Source organism: Diospyros lotus, chromosome 8, assembly GCF_014633365.1.
Source record: "Diospyros lotus cultivar Yz01 chromosome 8, ASM1463336v1, whole genome shotgun sequence".
NCBI classification, from domain to species: Eukaryota; Viridiplantae; Streptophyta; class Magnoliopsida; order Ericales; family Ebenaceae; genus Diospyros; species Diospyros lotus.
The window spans coordinates 33,679,115-33,699,548 of NC_068345.1; the positions used below are offsets into that span (position 1 = coordinate 33,679,115).

A 20,434-nucleotide genomic window follows, 5' to 3' on the forward strand; every position below is an offset into this window, starting at 1 on the left:
ATTTTTTATTATTTCCGGGGTTTCCACTTTTCCATTATTACGCTCTCACCTCGCTTTGACGAAATAAAGCAGAACCGAACAATCCCTTTGCTGGCGATTAATTAAATGCATTAAATCAGCCGAGTCCACGCCATTAATCCCTGAACTCGCTGTCTCCAGCCGAAACGTACGACATCTGGGGGTTCAACCACACGCAGCTGCACTCATACGGCGAGTACATGGACATTCCCTACTCGTGCGTGGCGGCGATCATCGGGGGTAGTTTTGGTGTCGCCTTAAATCGGTTGATTTTTTCGTTTTTTTTTTTTATTTTATTTTTCCTTAGAAGTTATGTCCTTCTTTGTAACTAATGGTAATAATTACTCACCGGTGCCTCGTATTTCAATCTAGCTGCTTCCGGAGCGGTAATTTCAAATTTCATTTCATTTCAGTTTTTTGAATTTCCGGGCATTACATGTTGATGTAGTAATGTTTGGCATTCAATTGGATCGCATCGAATTGAATTAGATCAAAATTTAAAATAATTTAAACTTATTATTAAATTTTATAAAAAAAATAAAAATATATATACGTTATACTGAACAAAATATCAAAATAATATGAAAAAAATCAAAAAAATAATTAAGAGAGATAAGTGTCACGCGGCCACCTGAAGATGTGCCACGTGACAAGCCAACCATGGATGACCTGGGGGGTCACTCGAGGGGCTGCCACCCTCGAGTGGGGGTCACTCGGGATTGGCAGAAAGACGCATCCCTAAGGTTCACTTGGCAAACGCATGCACTACTCGACAGCCTAGAGAAATACCATCCCCACACAAAGCCTCGCCCCCTAATTAGGGGTTACTCGGGGTGTTGTGCTTAGTGTGCGCAGTCTCCCACAGCGTGCTTACACGCATGGTCCCATTTGCCCGCACCCCCGTGGCCTTGCACACTCGTACACATGTTCGTTTACGTTTACCGTCGCTCGCACCCATTCATACTCCTGAATATGGTTCACCCAAAGTACCACAATCACGTCCGAATGCATATATGTCCACACTCCCACGCCACCATCTTCGAGAGAATCGATCAAACTACCTTCACTGGACTCAGTCAAAGTCCCTCCGATAGTCTTGCCAAGGAGATTGAGACATGATTGGCCTTCCCATTACTATAAATAGGGGATCCCTTCAACTTATTTAGTACGCAAACTCTAATACTCACACTTATTTTTTGCCTTCAAATGTTTAATTTCTACGAGAGTATGACTTAAACATTAGAAGGCCCACGCAGGGATTCTCACTTGCACTCTTAATCGATTTTCTTTCCAGTAAGTCATTCGTCACTTAGATACGCCACACGTGATTCATCAATCGCTTGGATAAGTCACATATGGGTCATCTATCGATAGTTTCTCATCCTAAAAATTCATTATTATAACTGTGCAACAACGATAACATTTAACTTAATTTTTTAATAGATAATAACAAAATATAATATTTAATTTTTAAAAGACCCGGCCAATTTTCAGTCTTGGGCCAGTCATGAACCAAAAACATAAATTATTTTGACAAATTGCACAAAAAAGTATAGGATCGATAGCTTTTAAAAATTATTTTTTTATTTCTTTATTTTAATTTTATATTAAATGATTTAGTCTTCAATTAGAAAATATTAAACAATGTTTTCTATATTTTTAACATAAAATGTTAGGCTAGTTTAATTATAAAATTAGTCACAAATTAAAAACTATTTTGTAAAACTAAACAAACCCTAACCATGGTTTCAATTTTAGAGTGATAATCACCTTCAATTTTGTTTCAATTTTGGAATATATTATTCTACTGTTAGTAAAATCCATTAAATGTTGGTGTAGTCCACTTTGATATGTTTTTACCTTACTATTTTGTGGCATATCAATATATACAAAGATATTGATATATATTACATTGATTGCGTTCGGCCATTAATTACAAAAACTTTATCAACACTGACAGTGTCTCATTTTTATGGGGTTTATGTGTTTATTGTTAAGTTTAATTCGTTTTACAGTTCCTATTTGGTTATCAACAAAGAGAACATCTATTTTTCGTTTAATATGGGTTTCTACTTTCCTTATAAGTGTAATAAATATACGTCAATACGATAAGGGCAATTCAACAATCAATCACTAAAGGCAAATGAGAAATTCACATCAAATAAAAGAAACATCAACGTTATATTAAAAAGGACAACACAAATAGGTGAAGTCCCGTCGTTAGTGAAAAAACTATATTATAAAGTTGGTTAGATGTTCGTAATCGATTATTGTTACATCATTATACGACCGATCTAATAACTCTTTTGAAACTATAAGAAATTTTAGTCAATCTCATCACGTACTAATCACAAAATAAGATCCTCGATGACATCAATAAGAGTTTTGCACTTATTGTTATAAATTATCTAAACAAAAGTTAATGCGGTAATCATTAATCATTAATATAGCAATAAATACTAATGTGATTGTCACGTCAACCAATTTAGTAAATCCTAACAACATTTAATGATTTATATTAACAATAATTTAAAATTAAAATAAATTTAAAATCAAGACAAATTTTAATATTTTCTTTCTCCCATTTATAAGTTTTGTCACTACTAATGGCAACTGTCAAAGGAAGGCTACCATTGCCCATTATTGGAGGACCACCAACAATTGAGAGGATGGGGGAAGAAAGAACATACAAGTACAAATAATATATTTAGTTTTGTACAATTTTTAAATTTCTTAAAGATAACAAATAAATAGCCAAACATAAATTTTCTCTTTTTATTTCCAATAAAAAAACCTAATTTTTTATTTAAAAATTAAATTAAAAAGATATATTACATTTAGACCCCATGTGGTTAAAAAATGCTTATGAAGATTATTATAGTTTGAATTTTTTACTTTAACACCATTTCTGTCACGAACCACATCGATTGGACATTAATTTAGTTAGATTAAATTAATTAAACAAAAATTAACTTAAAATTAGCAAAAGTAAAAACAGTACCATCTGATAAAATTATAATTGTGTTATATCTGGGCAATAGTTCTAGCAACTATAACCCATTAGCAAGGGAAATATCCCTAAATTAGAACCTATACACCGGAGAAAAATAAGAAAATGATAAAAGAGAAAAAAAATAAAAAACAAATAAATATATATATATATGAGGAAATGGAGAAGAATCAAGATTGTATCTAGATGAAAATCTAGTTAGAATAATCATTATTAGACAAAATTAATGGTTTCAAATATAGAATAAGTCGTCTTTTTTATTAACTGTATTTTACCTTTTAACTCAAGATATATTAACAAAGTCTCTATATTCGCTCAACCATTAATTATTCACATTGTGTTTCTTTCTTCTTTTCATTCTCATTTTATTTCTCAAATTTCAAAAAATTTAAAATTTACCAACGACCGAAATATTATAGATCTAGAACCTATCCACTGCATTGCCATTTCACAATGAAAATCCTTGAGTTCTATTTGGAATCTATTAGTTTCAACTAATGATGGTTCCAGCAATCGATCGATAACCCGACTATATTTTGCCTTAATAATAAAGGTATATATATTTTATAAAAGCAATTCAAATTTTGTTAGTATTAAAAAAATGAATTTTTATTAACTAAAAAGTTTTTTTCTTTTCACTGTGAAGTGAGAGCATAATTTTTGAGTTTCTGCTATAAAATAAAAGTAGAAGCAATAAATAAAATATTTTTAAAAAAAGTACCATCAATCAATATTTAGAATTACAATAATTATACCTAATAATATTAAATATTAACTACATAATGTCACAAAAATAACTATTGAGCACTCATGGCTAGCTCTCTCCTAACATGTCTAACTTCTATTGCAACTATAAGTATCACAAGAATTAGTTTTTTTTTATATACACTTAATCGTGCCCCTCGACGATGATTAAAAAATTATCTTTAAAACTTGTCGCGCAAATGCTAGCACAAGAGGTAGCACTTATTTTGAAATAACACATCATTACCCTCAATATGATTGGAAAAAAAAAAAGAAAGATAATATGACAATGAATTACTTTTATGTATTGTTTGTTAATCAAGATATAGATAAAAAAAAATAAAATATAAAAAATATTACAAATAAAAGTACTTTCTATTATTTTTATTAAATTTATCTAATAAACTCTAAAAAAGAAGTCATGCAACTTATTATATGAGTTTTTTTTAGATATATTTATCTCTCTATTTCTTTAGATAAATTTATATTGATTCTTACAAATAAAAAAAATAACACATATATCCTTTAGTGTATTTTTAAAAATTTAACAAATAATTTAATAATTTTTTTAAAATAATTCATAATCTTATTTAATCATTTTATATATTGATTAAAAAAATATTATAATTTTATTTTAATTTAATATTTGTTTACTCATTTTAACTAAGGTTCCTTGAGCAAAAACCACTACGTTGATTGTGTTTATTTATAAGCAACGGTTCTGTACAATTCAATGAATAAGCAATGTGTGTGTGATTGATGCCTTGTGCATTCGAAACGTGAAAAGCTTATCTGCATGGACAGTCTAATTGGTCAAGAAGAGAGTACAAAGTATCTCTCGTGGTGAATTTTAGATCAAAACCAAGGATCGAGTCTCGTCAACGACAATGTGAGAGTTTCCTCCAAAGAAGGAGGCTCCTTCTGCGCAGCGAACCTGAGTCTAACCACTGCGTCTGATTGGGTCACCATAATTAACCCCTTTATATTATATCAGGCTAGGGTGTGGGGCGCTTGAGGTGAGCGATTTCACTTTTTGGACCAAAACTTGAAAAACTTGTCAAATTATCATCAAATCAACCAATTCCTACAATTTTTAGACGACGTGGATTTTTCTAGAAAGGCTATTTTTGATAATATAAATATCAGAATAATGTAGAGTCTACATCAAGCACTAAACAAGCAAAACTCTAATTTATAAAAATATAAAAAATATTATATCTCGAGATTATCATTTTTACGCGATTCTTTATTGTTCGTGCCCTCAATTGTGATAAAGAAGATAAATCACAAATAAAAATTTTATTTCACTAAAAAAAATAAAAAATTAAACCTACAAACAAATTACGAAACTCAATTTATCGTAATCAGGCAAAAAAAAATATTCTATCTCGCCGGATAGATTGTATGATGGTAGGGCACGATGCAATTCGTATACCGACAAAATATATCCGCAATATCTACCGAAAATCTGAAACGAACGACTGAGGAAGGACGGCAATGGCGTCGTTATGGTGTTTGCAAGCCCACGTCTGCAGCGCCATCCGGTCTCCAGCTTCATCTTCCATAGAAGCTCGTCGTGAGTTCTCTGAACCCTTCAAAATGTTATGTAGAGACAGTGCCGTTGAGTTTTGTTTTTTCGTTGTCTTCAGGCCTCAAGAAGCACAAAAGGCTACAAGTTCTCTGTTGCCTGAACAACGAACACCGCCATCAAAGCCCGAGGTTCAGTCTCGAGTCAAATCGAGTCAATTTTGTTCCGTGTCCTTACTTATTCTGAACTTTTTTTTTCTGCGTTCTACAGTGATTGCAGTATTGGAGTTCAGCATCAATCAGGAGCAAGGAGGAGACAGGTCTTGTTTCAGTCCGTTCTTGCGGCATTTTGGGTTCCTTCAATTGTTTCCGTTGCATTGGCAGATAAAGGTAACCGGCTGTTTCTGCCCCTACTATGCGTTTGATTGGATTTGAGCTTAATTTCTTCATTGCGAAGCTTATTTCGGTTTCAGATGTACTGCTGGATTTCCGCCTTTACTCGGATGAGGTGAACAAGTTCAAAATAATGATTCCCCAAGGTGAGACCTCAAGCAATTTTGTCTAAGTTTTTCTGTTCCAGTCTCTTCTAACACGGTGTTTGAGTTATTTATAGATAGAATTGTACAAGTGATTAGCTATACAAGAGATCATGATAACTCTAAACGATGGATGGGCGCAATCAGGAGTTGAACTCAACAGAATACAGAATATCGCAAAGAGGAAAGCCCAATTCAAATTTTTACTTCAAAGTTAAAATCCGATTCTCAGCAATAGTCATTGACTTTAAAGTTACCATTACAAAATAGGGTTCAGTATACAATGACACGGCACGGGGCCTCCAAAATAACACGGACCTTTAAGTTGACAATTGTTCCAAAAGCTTAAGTTGATAGAAAATTGTCCTAGCAATGCATTTCAAGTTATTCATCATTCTTTTTTGCGGGAGGCTTTGTTTCAGAACTGGATCAAAGATGCAAACATATGGGTTGAACAAGGTGCACAGAAGAAATTGGACAACAAAAAAGATAATGGGAAGCATATACATATTACAGACTTGAACCACTCTAAAGTAAAGCTTCAATACCGATCACTAATTGAATCCCCTCAAGAAATAGTCCACCAAGTATGTCAAACTACTGAACAACATGATCATCGAAGGCAATAAAAGAGTTTAGGTGCAATAAGGAAAGCAGTAACACAGTTCAGTCGACATTGGCATGAAAAGCAACGGTTGATACATCAAGTTTTAGTGTGTCTTGCGTGTAGAAAGATTTTAGAGTTTCTAGATACAAAAAATAAACTCCTAAATACTGCATCTATTTATCATGTGTTGCATGCATGGATTGTTAGAACAACATTGTTTTTGTTCTATATATAGTCTTGCATGAGCATTAGATTTTGTTTTGAATTCATGATAAAATATCTGACAATTTTACATTGGCTGTCATTTACCTAGTGCAACCCACTTCTATCCATGTTCTTGGAGTAGTTGTGAATAAGAGGAATACCTCCAGCACTAGAATTCATGTTGCTGATCTCACCTAATGGGATTAAAGCTTGTGATTGAGTGAAGCTAGCGCAGTCAGAGGAATAAGCTTGTGATTTGACTTCGTACCAATCTAACCACCAAAAAAAATGAAAGTTTATTAGAGAAATACAGAAATAAATAAATTGCTCAAACAAGCTCTCTAGGTATTAGTGTGCAGAGTGCCACGGTGCACATACAGAAAGATAATATTTCAAAGAAAAAAAATTAACAAAATAAAAGGCAAGATTAGATTAATGCACTTGGAAGTAGGAAAAAACAGGGTTACTGGGGACTCCACTAATTTCCTTAGCATCTCTGTGCAATTGTAACTCACTTGAGACTTGTCTTATTGAGTTGTAGATCCTCTATTTTAATTGTTCCCAATAGCTTTTAAGATATTGCTGAATGAATATTCTGCTGTACCCTGTTAATGCTTTTATACATTGTCTTATTGAGTTGCCTATGTGTGTGATGGTAGCAGTTTCCTTTATTTTGCAGATTGGCAAGTAGGTGCAGGAGAAAGTAATGGAGTCAAATCAGTAACTGGATTTTACCCTGAAGAACCTTCTAGTTCAAATGGTATATATGGGTTTCTGGTGGATCCATCCCTTCATTATTTGATTTCTGAATATTAAAAATTAACTGGTCGGATGCTTCAGTCACCGTAGTAATCACGGGGCTTGGTGCCGATTTTACTAGATTGGAATCTTTTGGTAAGGTTGATGCTTTTGCAGAGAATCTGGTGAGTTTTGGTATTCTCAATCCTGTAAATTATTCTTTTCATAGGACAAAATTGCATTGGCTGATTCAACAGAATGAAGCTTAATTAGATCATTTGCTTATATTTGCGCACTAAATCTGTTATATCAGGTTAGTGGACTGGACAGAAGCTGGCAGAGGCCACCAGGTGTAGCGGCAAAACTTATAGACTCAAAAGCTTCTAACGGTAATCACTTCTTTTCATATGCATATAATCACATTTTACAAGCCCTGAAAGCTTCTAAAGATAATCACATTTTCTTTTGTCTGCATATAATTACTGCAACTATGTTAATAATGAATGATGGCCTCACTATTATCATCATCACAAGCCTTAAAAGCTTTTTAACAGTAATCACATCTTTTATATGCATCAAATCCTTGCAACTATGTTAATAATGATGGCCTTGTCGTTATTATCAATATAATTCTTCATCCCATCAGGTACAGTCAGCTACATGAGTTCTAGCTCTACAGTCATAATATATTACCTGAACTTGTGTTGAAAGATCCAATGAATTTTACACTGAATGTTGGCTACCTAATATAACCACCTTTTATCTAAGATTGGGATTCACCATAAGAAAGAGAAACACCTTCAGCTTCAAGTGAATTACTCAATCACAATGATGGCCTAACCTTAAAAAAGGAAAAAAAGAAAAAAGAAAAAAGAAAACCATTGTTGGTCCAACATTGGAGTAGTCCTCTGACTTGCTACAAAAAGTGCTGCTGTATTAAGTATCCGTGCTGCAGAACTTTTGGTGGGAAAGTTTAATGTAATTGAAGAAATTTTTATGAATTTATATTCATACATGTGGGACTTGGGTTATATATGATGTTGCTTATTGGCCAGGTTTATACTACATTGAGTATACACTGCAGAATCCTGGTGAAAGTTGCCGACATTTGTATTCAGTGCTTGGGATGGCAAACAATGGTTGGTACAACAGATTGTACACTGTCACAGGACAGGTCAGTGTGGTGAAAACAAATAAATGTGTTCATCCGCTGTCCTTTATTTTTCAAGAACTACAGTTTTCCATTCCATTTGGTAATGTGCATCAGGCTTGAATTAAGTTTAGTCCTAAAGTTATATAATCTGCTGCAGTTTGTTGACGAGGATTCAGAAAAATATGGTTCCAAAGTTGAGAAGGTGAGCTTAAACAAACTTGGTACTGATAAAAAAAACTGCAAGCACAAAGCTCCTATGGCTCAATTTTCTTTCTTGTTTTTTACTTGCCTTGTTTTTGAATGTTGCATTATTACTTCCGTATATTAGCTTACTAATAGTTGACGACTTGTAATTTATAGACTTATTCATAGTTGGCAACTTGTAATTTATAGTATTTGAAAGAGAAAGAGGAGAGGATAGGAGGTTCTCTACCGGTCTGACATTGACAATAAAATACAAGGGGAAGTGCAACTTTTATTGAATAGGAGATAGGTGCGTTCATTTAGAAAGTTGGCTCCTTAATTTGATTTTGGTGTGGGTTTCCATTTGCAAATATATTAGCCTTAATGTCCTGCATGGACAAACTCAATTTTGTCCGAATTGAAGAGCCTTTGAGGACCTTAGTAAACAAATGACCAGGATGCATCTTCCTTTCGTTTTCATCTGTAATGCTACTAATTCTTTTGGGAGTGCTAGATCAAACTGGGAAGAGAAAGAACAATTAATTAGAGAAGCCTAATCAGAGAAATATGGGAAACCTGCAAAGAGCCAGAAGAGTTGTTCCTCATTCACAATAGATACCCGACTGGGATTGGAATTATGAGGCTTTACTTTTTTTCCTGTCCTTGCAGGCCATTGCTTCTTTCAGACTAATCTGAGATTCTGAGATAATAATGTATGGTTCAGAGTACTGATTCATTAGCGTGGCCTTGGCGCATCGCATGTATGCTTCTGATAAATTGGGTTAGCTTTACCACTGCAGTCAAGTCACTCTTTGGAGCTGCATCTGAGGCATCTCCACATTGATTATTCCCCCTCAGGCAAACAATATCAACTAATTCCACTGCTATGATGGTTGGGATGCTTTTAATTCTTGCTTTCAACCTCACCTCCTATTGCTGCAACATCTCCCTTGGAAAAGTATGGCTTTCAAGAAGGAAGCAAGTGTATCAAAATGGTTTTCATATAGCGGTCAATGCAGCTGCTGGCTTAATCTCTTTGCTTGCTTTCATCAGCCTGTGGCATATTTGATCTGCTTTTCTTTTTGGTCAGCCGGGCCCTCAAGTCTCCCATGTTGGATTTAATGACACATTAGCCCGTTTGTTACAGCTTAATTAAAGAAATTATAATTTATAGCTTCTTAGATTATAGCTTCTAAAACTTAGAATAAGTTGTGAACCTGTTTGCTGCAGTTTCTTAGAAATTGTAGTTAAGTAATTGTGGTGTTTAATACCATAAACTGAAAAATAACTTATTTTTGTATAATTGTCCATAATATCCTTAATAATTATAGAATGATAATTTAAAAATTAATTAGTGTATATGTATAAGTTTTAAGTGTTATAAAAAAATTAATTAAAATATAGAGAGGAAGATGACGAGAGAGGAAGAGATTTGAAAATGAAAATAACGGTGGAAAAGAAAAATTCATGATTACGTAGACAAGAGAGTAATTCTTTGCTAAAAATAAGAATAAAATTGTCATAAAAATATAATTATTTAAGCAGAAGTTGTAAAAATTAGGGTATCCAGTTTTGAAAAAATCAGCTTCTACCCCTTCTAAAAACTAGTAGAAGTTATAAATTAGAATTCTATAAGCTAAAACAAACATTACATCCCAACTTTTTTGAAATTAGAAGCTAAAAATTACAGCTTTTAAGCTGTAACAAACAGGACCATTATTGCCTATTCACGCTTTAGCACAAAAAGGAAGAAAAAAGTACACTGTACAAGCTTCCATCGTCTGCCAATTGTTTTTCTATAATGGGATTACTGCCTGTAATTGCATCTTGAAATGGAATGGAAAAGTCCTTGTATCTTTCTAAGATACCTGTGGACCATGTTCTGCATGCAATCCTTTGAAAATAGAAGTGAAGAATTTATATTTGAGATCAATTCACTGTTGAATCAATCATGCGTTGCCATTATTTTCTCGACCATGGAATCAGAACAAAGAAAAGAAAAACTATACACAAATCTCCTTGTATATGAGACGAGACCTGGAGCTTCACCAATGCTTTGAGGTCAGCCTCTCAAAAATAATCCAGAACACAGACTTTTGAGTTCCCAAATAAATACCCAGTTAATGCTATGCACAAGACTCGAATAACTATTATATACGATGCAGGAAAGAACCAACACTACACACCAGAGACTATCTACAGACCCAAATGCTGGGACAAAAGTATGAAAGAATCATATTTTGATTCGAACATGATTTTTACAGTATTTTCCTACGATGGGTGCCAGAAACCATTTCCAGCACCCATCAACCCAAGACCCTACCAGTCATCTGAAGCTCTGGTAGCGTTGACCGTTGTTTAGATGCACAAAGGTGAAGGAAGAGCAGCCTGCATCTTCCCTGTTCCCAACTCTGCCGGCTGGAGTGACTCGGACACATGACTTCTCTGGTGAGTATGACTCTCTATAACCTGCATAACATCAATTCTCAAACTCCTGGAACTGATATTGAGGGGAGAAAAAAAAATAAAAATAAAACAAAGAAAGAGGGCACTTGTGAACATCAATGAACATGACAGGTAATTCTGTATTCTGATGAATTATCCACAAACCTGACTTGGCCTGGAGAAACAACCAACCTGATGCCTGGCCCGCGGGATATAGAATAAAGTGCAAAACCATCAATTGAAGCTGATAACTAACCTAATAAGAAGCCTATATACGCATGCAACTTGATCCAATTCCATAGGCTTCCAAATCCACTTGTCAACTTTTTAGAACAGTAAGGGCCTGTTTAGTTATGTAAAACTTTTTCTAATTTTACTCCAATTTTCCATTGTACGATTGAATCCCCCAACTAGAAAATAGAAAACTCAAATTTCTAATTTTTATACTATGAATTAGAACACATCAAAAAGATGTTTTCTAAATTTTCTGAAAATGAATGTTGTTGGTGTTTGACACATGAAATGTTAGGGCCTGTTAGTTAGAAAATTAGAAAATGTTTTCTTCAATTGAATAGGCCCTAATCTTTTACATTGTGCAATATTACGAATTGAGATACAGTACAGGAGTATAAATAATTGGGAAGAATGCACGCACGATCAACCATAGAGCATGGCATATGCAGATCTAGGTGGCAAACAGATTCGTGTTACCTGATGTTTATCTTCTCCTTACTTTAACAAAAGAAAATCCAATCATTGGATAACCATATTTTGAATGAATAACACAGGTTGTCATGTCCAGGTATTCTAGATCAACCATAGAGCATGGCATATGCAGATCTAGGTGGCAAACAGATTCGTGTTACCTGATGTTTATCTTCTCCTTACTTTAACAAAAGAAAATCCAATCATTGGATAACCATATTTTGAATGAATAACACAGGTTGTCATGTCCAGGTATTCTAAAAAACTTATGCACCTAATAGTATGTATGTTAGGGCTGTGCATTTAACACAAGGGACCCAAGGCCGGCCTGAACTGAAATTTTATTCAGTTTGACCAAGTTTAATAAAGCTCGCGGGTTGGGTTGGGGTAAAATTTCAGAGAACTGGCAATATTGTTTCCGTTTTGGGGTGGTGCACAACAAAAAAATTCAGAGAACCAACTTATTTTGATGTACAACTTACTATTAAGAGAAATGCATTGGCTTGAACTGGAACCAAACAAAAAATTACTGGTTTCTTAGGTTCAGGTTATTGGATGCTTTGGTTTGGTTTTGGTTCAATCTTTTCCAGAACCAATGATGTTCAGTTCGGTGTTGGGTTGGGCATCAATCTGATCTAATCCAACAAAATGGAAGTGCGAGTATTAATTTGACCATGTGCATCTCTAACATACTAAAAGTAAAGTAGACTTTTAACACTTTGAAAAGTTCTTGCAGGACCATAATCACATGTTTTCTGTCAGATTCAATCCACGAGTAAATGCGGACAAACAACAACAACAACAACATATCCAGCCTTTATCCCACTATGTGGGGTCGGCTACATGAATTCTAGACTTCCATGTATTTCTGTCTTTTGTCATATCCTCATTTAAATCCATATATTTCATATCAAATTTTAATGTCTCTCCCAAAGTCTTCTTGGGTCTACCTCTACCTCTTTTTGTGACTAATTGTTCCATTTCATCAACTCTCCTCACAGGAGCGTCTCTTAGTCTCCTTCTCACATGACCAAACCATCTTAATCTATTCTCTCTCATCTTCTCCTCGATTGGCACTACTCCTACCTTATTACGAATAACTTCATTTCTAATTTTATCCTTTCTTGTATGTCCACACATCCATCTTAACATCCTCATCTCCGCTACACTCGTCTTTTGCTCATGTTGGTATTTGACTGCCCAACATTCTGAGCCATACAGCAAGACTGGTCTTATAGCTGTCCTATAAAATTTTCCTTTCAATTTTAGTGGGATTTTACCATCACATAACACCCCCGATGCATTTCTCCATTTTAGCCAACCTGCCTTAATTCTATGTGCGACATCCTCGTGGATTTCTCCATCTTTTTGAATCACTGATCCCAAATATCGAAAATGGTCTTTTCTTTGTAAGATTTGGTCTTCTAATTTTATTATAACATCATCCACTCTTGCATTTTTACTAAATTTGCATTCCATATATTCTGTTTTCTTTCTACTTAATTTAAATCCCTTAGATTCTAAATTGTTTCTCCACAACTCAAGCTTAGTGTTCACTCATTCTTTTGTTTCATCCACCAACACTATGTCGTCTGCAAATAGCATACACCATGGCACATCTGTCTGAATATCTTTAGTGAGTTCATCCATTACTAGGGCAAATAAATATGGACTTAGTGCAGAACCTTGATGCAGTCCTATTGTAGTTGTAAATGGTTCAGTATCCCCACCGCATGTTCTGACTCTTGTCTCTACACCATGATACATGTCCTTAAGGGCTTGTATATAGGCTATTTTGACTCCTTTCTTCTCTAAAACCCTCCATAATACTTCTCTAGGGACCCTATCATAGGCCTTTTCTAGATCTATAAACACCATATGTAGGTCCTTCTGATGATCTCGATACATTTCCATTAGACGCCTCAGTAAATATATAGCTTCCATTGTTGACCTACTAGGCATGAAACCAAACTGATTTTCTGACACCTTTGTTTCCTTTCTGAGCCTCTGCTCTATTACTCTCTCCCAGAGTTTCATGGTATGACTCATTAACTTAATTCCTCTATAATTTTCACAGTTTTGAACATCTCCTTTGTTCTTGTATATAGGAACCAAAGTACTCTTCCTCCACTCATCTGGCATCTTTTTTGATTTAAGGATGGCATTAAATAGTTGCGTTAGCCAGGAGATGCCCTCTTCTCCCATGCATTTCCATGCTTCTGTTAGTATATTATCTGGTCCCACTACCTTATGATTTTTCATCTTTTTTAATGCTTGCCTTATTTCATTTGAACTTATGCGTCGATAGAATGTGTAGCTCACATTTCCTTCGGAGTTGCTAAGATGTCCCAACCTAACTCTTGTGTCACCACCATCATTGAATAATTTTGTGAAATACTTCTTCCATCTCTCCTTAATCGCTCCCTCATTTACTAAAACATTTTGATTGTCATCTTTTATGCATTTCACTTGATTTAAATCTCGTGTTTTTCTTTCTTTTGCTTTAGCTAATTTATATATATCCCTTTCTCCATCTTTTGTATCAAGTCGTTTATATAGATTCTCATATGCTTTTGACCTTGCTTCACTAACAGCTCTTTTTGCTGCTTTTTTTGCTTCTTTATAATTTTTTTGATTTTCTTCATTGTTGCATTGATATACCGCCTTATAGCAAATTTTCTTATTTTTAATTTTCAATTGTACCTCTTCATTCCACCACCAAGACTCCTTAAGGTTAGGGGCTCTACCATTTGTCTCTCCAAGGACTACCTTTGCCGTGCTTCTCAGGGCATTAGCCATTTCTTTCCACATTTGGTTTGTCTGTCTTTCTTCATTCCATTCCCTTCTACCCCTTAATTTTTCTTTGAAGATTAGTTGTTTCTCCCCTTTTAAATTCCACCACCTGATTCTTGGATTTTGTTTTATGTGATTTTTTCTCTTCCAATTTCTTACTTGGACGTCAAGTACTAGAAGTCTATGTTGAGTAGTCAAACACTCTCCCGGTATCACCTTACAATCCCTACAACATAACCGATCCTCTTGTCTCATGAGGAAGTAATCTATTTGGGTGCTTGAGGTGATATTTTTATATGTGATTAAGTGTTCATCCCGTTTTTTGAACCTAGTATTGGTTATAATTAGCCCATATGCCATAGCAAAATCTAGGATAGATTTACCCTCATTATTAATTTCCCCGAATCCATACCCTCCATGTACCTCTCTATATCCGTTTCCGTCTCTACCCACGTGCCCATTTAAGTCACCTCCTATAATCACTTTCTCTCCTCTTGGTATCATTTGTATGAGTCCCTCTAGGTCCTCCCAGAATTTTACTTTTATCTCATCACCTAACCCCGCTTGTGGTGCATATGTACTAAAGATATTCATAGTCATTCTTCCTAAACTAATCTTCACCATAATAATCCTATCCCCTATTCTCTTGACATCCACTACCTCATCTATTAAGCTTTTATCCATAATAATCCCCACTCCATTTTTTGCTCGATCAGTTCCTGTGTACCATATTTTATATCCAGCTTCTGATAAGTTTTTGCTTTTTTCCCTACCCATCTCGTCTCTTGAAGGCACATAATATTAATTTTTCTCTTAATCATCACATCCACCACTTCCATAGCTTTGCCTGTTAATGTTCCTATGTTCCATGAACCAATCCTTAATCTATGATTTTGTTTTTGGCCTTGACTTTGGATTTGATTTTGTTTTTGCCTCGACTTTGAATTTGATTTTGTTTTTGATTTTGATTTTGGTTTTGGTTTTGATTTTGATTTGGTTTTGGTTTTGATTTTGATTTTGATTTTGGACTAACTTCTTTACCCACATCCGTCCAAGCAAATGCGGGAACCCTTGCTCATTTATCACTACATCCGGGCGCCGATGCAGCGGCCCTAGCTCACTTGTCACTACACGGGGGCAGTGTAGCGCGTCGCTATGAAGGGTTACGCCCACGCCCAAACGATTTTTTCATAATTTGTCTAGAGTTCATGTTTTGGATCCGACTAAGTTTTACGTTGGCTGTCGGCTACCTAACACAACTCTCCTCCTTTATCCGGGCTTGGGACGGCAGTGGATAACATCCCCAGGCGGAGAAGAGGACAAACCTGAAGGTAAATTAAAATTCAACACCCTCTACGGAGAAGAGGAAAGGGGGGCTTGGAGGGCAGGGATGCTTGGGTGATAAGATCTATTAAACAATCCAAAAGTGGGGTACCCCCCGCGGGGGGTGGGGGGGGGGGGGGGACCATTCATGCCGGAAGTATACTAAATGAAGACTATGGACCCCTAGGTATCTTTTTTGTGCTCACTCCTAATATATACATATATATCCGTACATATTTTCCAGTGAACATTTCTCTCATGTAATCATTAGCTGCACATATAGGCATATTTTAAAATAAATCAAAATCATATTCCCTTCTCTTTGTTTCTGTTAGGCATAACTTTAAAGAGCAAGATACAAACCAAAAGGAAAACTGAAAACTCCACTGCAGAGAGCTCCATGTCTTGAGTAACTGGATCTTACCACTCTGATTTCATTATGTAACCCGAAATGTGTCCATTTGGACTTTGTTTCTTGGGAAATGCTATATCCACAAATATGTTAAACAAACAACTCTTACAAACTGACATAGTACACACAAATTTATAATAAGCTTACCTAAAATTAATAATAAATCTACTCACTACTATAAACTATTATTAATTATGGTAGAACTACTATGTATTTGTGTGTACCAAGTCAGTTTGTAAGGGTTGTTTATCAAACTTCTTGTGGGTATAACATTTCCCTTGTTTCTTTCCCACTCCAATTATCATATTCTTTTCTATATTTCCATCTCCACTTTGGACTATATTATGTTGTTCATCCTTTCATGTTAATTAGACCTTTCTCGCATATATGTGTATATGATGACACACTACCACAGTACTCATGATCAAATTTCAAATGGTAACTACAATATTTCTTTCATATCCTAGAAAGTGTCAGAAAAATAAGCTGTGGAACCACCAAGAAAGAAAAAATATGAAACTAATGCACTTTTATTTGTGAAATCATTCATGCATTAATGAGTTGGTGGCCCCATACACCATTGGGACCCTATGCGTTTTTCCTTAGAATTAAAGGTTAACCTATTGTGCTTCACCTCTAAATCCACAGGTCTTATTCTTTCATCTTGAACTTGAGTACTGTTAGAAAACTGGAGTAGTTAGAAAAAACCTGAATTGAAACAAATATCAAATCTCTTGCTAAGCGGCGTGATTACGCTTCTTAAAGATAGTCGGTGCCTCCCATTGTGCAGGATATCCAACTCCTCTATCTCTGGAATTCAACTTAGCTTGGATTTGATCCTGTTCCCTCAGATGGTTTTGCACCAACTGATAGGAACCAAGTACTTCTTAACCTCAGATCTAGATGCCCAATATTTCCAAGGTAGTCTTTTTATATTTTGATTATGAGTGTTTTGTGAATGTCATTTGGGATGCCTTATTAATTTCTAAATGTCTTTTGGAGTTTCAAATTAATGCACAACTTCTCTAGTTAATGTATGTCTTGATTTATGTCTTTTGGATGGCCAAGCCTAATGGGTTTCCAACTCAGGAATTTAAATCATTTTCCAACAAGTACATTAATCAACTGTGTAATGGCAAGGCAGGAATTGCATACCTCTAGAATGCAAAATGAACTTCTTGCAATGCTGGATTCAGATCCTGCCACTCAAGTAGCAGTGGCATGCTCTTAGTCCTGCTGCAATCTAAAGATACCTGAGTCAATGATAAACATAAATCACGATTCAAAGATCATACAGGTGGTGAGGACAACCAAAACAGTAATAAAAACTCAACCCCAGAATTGAGTGTGACAAATGGGACTCACCTGGATCAACCTCTCACCCAGCTGTTTGATCAGGACCACTACCTTGCATGAACTGAGGAGAATGGACGGGAACAATAAACTGTGGTTGTGCAGGAACAGGTGCAGCCATACCTGCACAGAAGAACTTTCTTTATTTGATCTATCTGTCACCTAAATGTAGCACTTACATGAGGCCTCTATCATTTTCCCATTCCTCCTTTTCATCTCCTGTTCAGGGCTTGTTATGATTACAATGATTTTCCATATAACGTGTTTATTTAAGTTGTACCATTTACATGAGGCTTTTTATCATTTCCCCATTCCTCCTTTTCATCTTGTTGATGGCTTGTTATGTTTTCATTGATTTTCTATATAACATGTTTATCTAAGTTCTCCTGAAATGCGTAGAGATGTATGAATATGTTTGATATGTTACATATTGACTTCTATTAAGGTGTGAAAAGATATTCCAAGGAAGGAAAATTTGCCTGCTGGATATGGTGCTTGAATTGTGGGAATAGATGAAGTTGTTAATGCATTGACACTTGGCCCACTAAATTGCACAATCTGATGTCCTGGCACTGTATAGCCTTGCACTGCAGCATAGCCTTGGCCACCAGAAATACCCTGCCCCAGTTGGCCATAAGGATACATAGCTGGGTTAACAGTTCCTGGCACACCATATATATGTAGGTACTGTTGACCAACATATGGATTGTAAACACCCTGGCAAAAAGTTGACAGCAACCATATAGGAACAAGTTAGTAATATGAGATAAAAAGGTCATTGTATGTTTCTCTTATTCTAATAAAAGATTAAAACTTTGACTGGAGCATCTATTTTGGAGCACAATCAACCTGTGGGTAGACATATTCAGGGCCATATGTTGTATACCTGCATGAATAAAAAAAGCATGGTGTGTCTTTAAGAAAATTAATATCTCAATGTAGGAGGGAGGGTGCATCTTGCACACATGATATTGCAAGAAAAGAAATGACAAATGAGATGCATAAGTAATCAACAATGTCGGACACAGTATTTGTACTCAGCATAGCCTATTTGCTCCTATTCAGACAAATAAGCGCACTAGCTAGCAAGGCAAGGAAAGGGTGAGGAACTCAAAATCCAATTCCCGCTATGGTTTCCGCACTTCACTCTCAAGTATCCTAATGACAAGCTCACATATTTGAAGACAGGAAATGGCAATCACATTCAGGTGAAAAATGCTAAACAGCAAATCAATGAGGGAAACCGAAATTACACAGATTGAGATAGTAAAAAAATGTTAGATTGCAGTTTAATCAAGGATGTGGCGCTTGATGAGGTAAAAGATGAGCTATGATTCATGTAGCCAATCTCAAGTTATTGGAAGAAAATTTCTGTTATGTATAGCAATGAATGGGGAACTCCAAGGAATGAAAAGGATTATTCCTGTACGTTTCAGTACAGCTTTGTTTCTATTTGAATAAGTAGACAAAATTGTTATGGTATATACAAATTTTAGATCAAAGCTGAAACATAATCCATGAGATCCAGGATCCAGGACTAAAAAGAAAACTTCTGCTGAGTTATGTATAGCAAAGAAAGGTAAACCCAGAGGGATGACAAAGGAATATAGAATGGTAAGTGGTTCTACAAGAATAATAAGCAAATGCTTTGATATGTAGAAGCAAGGATTATTACAATTCAGTTTCTGGTTTCTAGATGGGAGAAGAATTAACTTGTGGAGCTTAGGCATGTGTTTCCTGTCAGGGTTAATAAATGGATAAAAATAGCTTCTACATATTATGCACCAGTATTTAGTCACATCTTCTAGTACAAGCACAATTTTAGAAAATATATTGATGTATAAGTAAATTAATGAATTTCGTGTGTCTAGATATACTCAAATATTCAGAAGTGACAACAAAGTTCTGATGCAGAAGTAAAAATAGCAAAAGGTAAGTTTAAACCAAGACAAAGTCACTGATAACAATGAACAACAGTTTGACTTAATATGCAGGTCTTCTTTTAATTTCCAGTACTGATCCGCAGTAACATGTGAACAGGGCATTCATATTTAGCAATGACAAAAGATAAAGTACGATGACTCAAATTTCTAAAGACCAATGTACAATAATACATTGAACACATTTAATGTCACATGAGGAATCTGAACAAGATGATCCACCCCATAAAACCAATCTGAACGTGAACAAGGGAGGATATAAACTGCACAATGAAGTATGAACTATTGGCCCTCAAAACAGGAAAGCAACACTTACCCATAGGGAGGATACAGAAACTGTTGGTAGCTGTAAGAAACTGGTTGCTGGTAGCCAACACTTCCAACGTAAGGCCCCCGAGCAGCTGGAGCACTTCCAGCATAAGGTGCTGCTGATCTAACACGTCCTAGAAGCAGGAACAGATATAGGAGTATTAACTTGGAACAAATTACGACAGCTAGATTGGTAGATTGGATGATAAGGTTGATGGATTCCACAGCATTATTTTTATACTAAACATGTTCCTTCTTGGACCATGGGGTAAGGTAAACACATGATTCTTCACCACTGAACAGTAATCCACCCTCATATTGTACAGACTGAGCACATTAGAAACAGACATGAGTTTTGATTAAATTTCCAGCTAGATTACAAGAGAATCTGCCATACATTTAGTTCAACACAAACCATTGTCAGCACTAAAAAA

General features: G+C 35.3%; 2 protein-coding genes across 3 annotated transcripts; one reads left to right on the forward strand and one right to left on the reverse strand.

Moving 5' to 3' along the window:
• The first annotated feature begins 5,181 nt into the window (after nt 1-5,181).
• Nucleotides 5,182-9,906, forward strand: LOC127807514 (psbP domain-containing protein 3, chloroplastic). 2 transcript variants are annotated; one of them, XM_052345415.1, is made up of 10 exons: nt 5,182-5,348; nt 5,422-5,491; nt 5,571-5,689; nt 5,773-5,838; nt 7,326-7,406; nt 7,487-7,569; nt 7,698-7,773; nt 8,440-8,558; nt 8,695-8,739; nt 9,390-9,906. In XM_052345415.1, exons 1-10 carry the CDS (start codon nt 5,270-5,272, stop codon nt 9,414-9,416), a joined length of 765 nt encoding a protein of 254 aa, XP_052201375.1. In that variant the 5' UTR covers nt 5,182-5,269; the 3' UTR covers nt 9,417-9,906. The 2 variants fall into 2 exon arrangements, with proteins under 2 accessions (XP_052201375.1, XP_052201374.1); XM_052345414.1 differs by lacking the exon at nt 9,390-9,906 and adding an exon at nt 8,931-9,378.
• Nucleotides 9,907-10,660: 754 nt separating this feature from the next.
• Nucleotides 10,661-20,134, reverse strand: LOC127807516 (probable RNA-binding protein ARP1; the record flags this gene model as incomplete). The annotated part of the gene is given in 6 exon segments (XM_052345416.1): nt 10,661-11,189; nt 17,554-17,651; nt 17,764-17,874; nt 18,231-18,468; nt 18,601-18,637; nt 20,008-20,134. Coding segments are annotated over 4 exon segments (500 nt in total), but the record flags the coding sequence as incomplete, so codon positions are not given.
• Between the last annotated feature and the right edge of the window lie 300 nt (nt 20,135-20,434).

Excerpts from the sequence above, each read along its gene's own strand:
- LOC127807514 (XM_052345414.1), top strand. The coding sequence starts at position 5,270 with ATGGCGTCGTTATGGTGTTTGCAAGCCCACGTCTGCAGCGCCATCCGG. Across the intron at positions 5,690-5,772 it reads CGTTGCATTGGCAGATAAAG|ATGTACTGCTGGATTTCCGC; the intron begins GTAACCGGCTGT and ends TTTCGGTTTCAG. Across the intron at positions 7,407-7,486 it reads AGAACCTTCTAGTTCAAATG|TCACCGTAGTAATCACGGGG; the intron begins GTATATATGGGT and ends CGGATGCTTCAG.